We start from the raw sequence: 5,131 nt of genomic DNA on the forward strand, positions 1-5,131 counted from the left end.
CTTCGCGTTTTGTCGACATTGTTATCCAGTTAAACAAAGTATTGGTACATGTACCTTACAAAAGGTTCCTCTATCAACAACCATCTATTTAGCTTTTTAAACGCTACTCATACGCAAACTACTAGACTTCTTCACTGCTATCCGTTGAGCAACGAGTTCAATCCTCGTTGATGTGCACATCACTCGTCGAGTACTGGGAAAGCTTGCCCGACGGACCGTCGCCCACGTTCGACGGCGTCTTGCTGGCCTGCGACCACTGACACACCTTGACGTTCTTCTTGCCGTCCGTCGTCTTGACGAAGATGTTCTTGAGCGTGGCCTGGTCGTTGTTGTTCTTGTTGACAGTGACGACGCTCACGAGTGGGTCGATGGCGAACACGTCCTCCACCGTCACCTTACGGGGAATAATGCCGCACGTGCCGCACGAACGGTAGAGCTTGCCGAACTCCTGCGCGAAGAAACCCTTGATCTTGACGGTGCCGTAGCCGTTGTGCTGCACCACCTTGTCCTCGGCGTAGCGGGCGCCGCAGTTGGTCACGGTCGTCACGCTGGACGCCGAGCCACCCTTGATGCTCAGCGCGTCCTCGCACACGTCATCCCACCACACGTTCTCAATGGTGCAGTCGTGGTAGTCGCAGTGCACGCCCTCCTTCTGGTTCTTGCCGATGATGGCGTTCTTCAGAGTGCCGCCAGCCTCCACGAGGAAGACGGCCGTGTCCTTCTGGCCCTCACCACCCGAGCACGTGATGTCCGAGCGCTCGAAGGTCTGCATCTTGCCATCGAACACCTCGCCGGCCTTGATCGTGTACGGCTTCTTGTAGCGGACGATGCCCGTGCTGGCCGGCCACGTGCCGTCCGGGACGGAAGCCGTCGTGTTCTTGACGGTCTGCTGGATGGTCTGCTCGACATCCTCAACGTTCTTCTCAACGGTGGGGGCCGTGGTCAGGGGGGTCTTCGACTTCTTGGAAGGCTTCATGGTGGGCGTCGGCGTGGTTCCGTCTGCGTGACCGAGTCACCGTCATCGGTCTGCTCCTCTTGCGACGACGGAGTCTTGGCTGCCTTGGACATGTCCTCGTTGATGTGCACGTCGCTCTCCGAGTACTTGCACAGAGGGTTAGACGGACCGTGACCCAGCATCTTGGGCTCACCGTTGGCGTTACCCTGCGACCACTGGCACACCTTGACGGTGGGCTTGCTCGACTTGACCCAGACGTTGCGGAGTGTGGCCTGGTCGCCCCAGTTCTTGTTGACCGTCACGATGGCGTTGGTCGGGTTGAGGACGTACGTGTTGGACACGGACACCTTCTTGGGTCTGTTGCCACAAGTGCCGCACGAACGGTAGAGCTTGCTGATGTCCTCGCCGTAGAAGCCGTCGATGTCGACCGTACCGAAGCCGTTGTGCTGGATGACCTTGTCGTCGGCGTACCGGGCCCCGCCACCGATGACCTTGGTCACGCTGAACGCCGTTCCGCCCTTGACACTGAGGGCGTCCTAGCACACGTCATCCCACCACACGTTCTCGATAATGCAGTCGTGCTTGTCGCAGTGCACGCCCTCCATTTGGTTCTTGCCGATGATGACATTCTTGAGGTGGCCGCCGGCCTCGACGTTGAACACGGCCGTGTCCGCCCCGCTTTCGGATTGGCCCTCGCACGACACGTCGGAGCGCTCGAACGTCTTCATCTTGCCGTCGAAGACCTCGCCAGCCTTGACGACGTAGGCCTTTGAGTACTGCACGGTGCCCTTGCTGGCTGGCCACGACCCGTTCGGCAAGGAAGCCGAGGTGGCAACCGCCAGGAGGAGAGCCGCAGACGTCACGAACGGCGCGAAAGACTTGACCATAGTGGATTGGTGTGAAGGGTTTAGCCAAGTTGTTTGCCCGAGAGGAGGCGAATTGATTAATGAGCCAAAGCCACTTAATCGCTTTAGACACTGCGATCATCAAGGCGTCATGACCGTGTGTAAGCTTCCACGACTCCACGGCCCTAGTGTTGCTGCAACGACACTGTCATGGCATACAGTATGGTGGACACCGTCCGCTTTGCAAACTCTATTCAGTATCGTAAAACCGCAAAGATCTGGCATTCCAGGTGTCGTGCTGCTGGTTACGGTTTGCGGCTGGCGGAACAAATGTTGGCTTTTTCGCGTGCGAGTCAAATCGGTGCGATAGATCTCATCTGTGAACTTGACACGGCCGGTCAACGCGTTGGAAGCGACTTGACGCTTTTTGCTATTCGAACGGTGCCGTTAATTTGCCAGCGCCCCCTGGGACGGGAGCGCTCAACTTATAAGGCATAGGTCTAACCGACATTCATTATTTAACAAGGCCAGAAATTATATCTGCTCCAAGCGCATCCAATAGGTGCATGCTAAAAAAAAACGATGAGGATTACTCTCGAATAGGCCGTTTAGGCTGGTACGAAAAATGCTCGGTGCCCTTTTGTCTGCAGGTACTAGTAGCTCGAAAAACATGTGTGCCGATCCATCAGATCCTGGTTCCTTGTTGTTCCCCCGGATACGAGCACACTGCCACGTTGATTGAATGGATGGTTTGTTCAATTTGGGGCAAATTGAGGCAAATTTTGCCATTTTACTATTAATGTAGTCCGAGTAGGAGCGATTAAGTAGTGAAAGAGTTAGCGTGGCGTGTTTGAGCGGATACTCAATTTTTGATAAGTTTTTGAGCAACTCAGAATAGGCAGTGGATGCCCTACTAGTGACTGTCGATGGCGACTACCGCCATCAGCCTCAAGTTTTCTTCACATTTAAGTACATTTAGCGATGCCGCATTCGTCGTAACGCTAGCTATCGCTACAGCGGAGAGCGACTTCGGTGGGAAGCATGGACAATCTATAACGAAGTTTGGTTCGTGCTCACATTCCAGCGCACCGCCATCCACAACCTCGGTCACCGAGCTATTGTAGACACTCACGTATGGCATCCAAGAAGACCATGGCGTGGAGATTAAGTCGACTAATGGAAGTTCCATTGGAACAGATGCTTCAGATCCTCAAGGAAATGCCATGACTCGAGTGCACAACGAAATGCACGCTTTTTGTACTGTAGGCTTCGCTGAAATAACAGGTTAAGAGTATCCTGAAGATCGTTTCTTCTCCTGCCTACAACTTTTACTCTCAAACCCAAATTTACAGTTCATAAATTCATTATATGCCACCACGCCCCTATTCACAATATCTTTGCTGCACTCCACTGCAGAACTACTTCTTCTTTTGCGCATTAATGCATATAAGGCTTCTATAGAAAAAGAAAAGAAAACATCTAAAGCAAAACAGAAGGCCACCTTTCATCATCAGAGGTACTTCTTCTTTTAAGGGACTAAAACCTCAATAAGGTTCTTCAAGCGTGCGCGACCGTGCTCTGTGCTACTCCATGAGAAGATGTCTGCCATGTAAGTTTGGGTCAACATTTTCTGCTTTTGAAAGATTCATTGGTGATACAAAAGCTCGCGTCCGACATCCATAGCGTAAGTTTCTAAAGCAGGCATTATCAGTTGCAGCAACATATTGTGCGTTCTATTCAAAATTTCCGCGGGTGTCTGAGAGACACGATTAGCCCAATCGTGCACCCAATCGTACAGCCTATCATACAGAATGCATTTTGACGCTAATACAGAATAATCATTTGACTCGCCATCTTCTATCATGACAAGTGGGCGCCCTGACGGCACCCCGGGGACGACGCTACGTTCTCCGCTCTGGCGTTCGTCCACCAAGTCGAGCATCATTTGATCCACTCCAAGAGGACCCTCTTCTCCTCTCTAACCATCTACCAAAGCGTGAGGAAGTGGCCACTGTAGTGCCAAGGCAACCAAGTCTCTCGGGAATTGAACCTGCTGCACTACCTGCTTAAGCCGCCCCGGCGGATCAGGCTGATGAATTGATGACTGAAGCCGCTATTTCAGAGACGCCGACGGTGTGTGTGTGAATGTTTTGGCTGCACCAGTACCAGGTACAGAGGCTCCAGGGACACCAGGCGCACGGGAAACTTCGGGGCTTGTGGATGATTATGTTGATTTAACAGCACCAGATTCTGTTTCGGTGAGCCATGTAGCCACAGGGTTGACAGAAGATGCTGCACCGGCAGCGCCGACAGCTGCAGCACCCCCTGACAATAGATATCTACTACTTGTGCGGCCCATTGTGAAGACGTCCATTAATCAGCATGATTCATCAGCTTAAACACTGCTTTTTAATGGACGGTCATTCAGCTCTACTATGGAGGCTGTTTGCGAAATGTTTTCTGGTCGAGTGAAGAAACATGCAGTCAAGACAGACGGTGTATGAAGTGTGGAGTCGCAGAGTGGGCTAAACTTGTGCAGTTCAACGCGAAGAAACGTGTAGTAGACTCGACCAAGTCTCGCCAGGCATGGAACCAGTGGCTTGTGGCAACGCGAGGAACAACAGTGACGCCCATGATTTATGAGTATGGCATGGCCATTGCGTCGGCAAAAGATCGGGACAAGTTTATGAAGGCATGCATTTTGCCCGAGGAGACGAATCGTGCTGGCGCTGCAGCAGAGTCGTCAGTGCGAGATGTGGTGGCGGATCTCAGGCAGAAATGGGGTACGTTTATGGCGGCGTCCGTTGTCTGGAGCATGTGGGCGAACGACATTATTCGAAGTGGTAACCGCTCTACATGGTGTACCGACATAGCAAACCCGCCACCCCGCTACATTGCCAACCTACTATCGCCAGCTGATTCGTGTTTATAAGAGCACCTATTAGGTGTGGCTCAATCGACAAACTTGACATTAGATTGCGTGAGAGCTTCTATTGCTGATGTGGTGTAGCGGGATCAGCAAAATCTGCGAGATTGCCAGATCCAACTTACCAACTGCGCCCAGACACCGACTAACGGAGGGGGTCCCCCGATGATCCGTGTTCTGCTGAACTTTCCTCACCTTGTGTACCCGTCGGTAGGGCGGGATCTGCTCTCTCGGTAACTTCCGAAGAGTTCAAGTGGTGAAGCTTGAGTGTCTTGGCGAGACGTGGGGATGGGGTGGAGCAGCAGTGGAAAATCTTCACTCTGCGTCCGTGGATGGTTCCGTATCCTAAGCGAATATTCGAGCTTATGGATACCGGGGCCTAGATCGTGGATCTGGCCGTAGGGT

General features: G+C 52.7%; 1 protein-coding gene across 1 annotated transcript; it reads left to right on the plus strand.

The window, feature by feature from the left end:
* Positions 1 to 3,398: 3,398 nt before the first annotated feature.
* PITG_17209 (uncharacterized protein) lies at positions 3,399 to 4,875 on the plus strand (the record flags this gene model as incomplete). The annotated part of the gene is made up of 4 exons (XM_002897041.1): positions 3,399 to 3,409; positions 3,923 to 3,969; positions 4,365 to 4,583; positions 4,841 to 4,875. 4 exons carry the CDS (start codon positions 3,399 to 3,401, stop codon positions 4,873 to 4,875), a joined length of 312 nt encoding a protein of 103 aa, XP_002897087.1.
* Positions 4,876 to 5,131: the final 256 nt, after the last annotated feature.

The sequence above is a fragment of the Phytophthora infestans genome, genomic scaffold, assembly GCF_000142945.1.
Source record: "Phytophthora infestans T30-4 supercont1.50 genomic scaffold, whole genome shotgun sequence".
In the NCBI taxonomy this organism is placed as follows: Eukaryota; Oomycota; class Peronosporomycetes; order Peronosporales; family Peronosporaceae; genus Phytophthora; species Phytophthora infestans.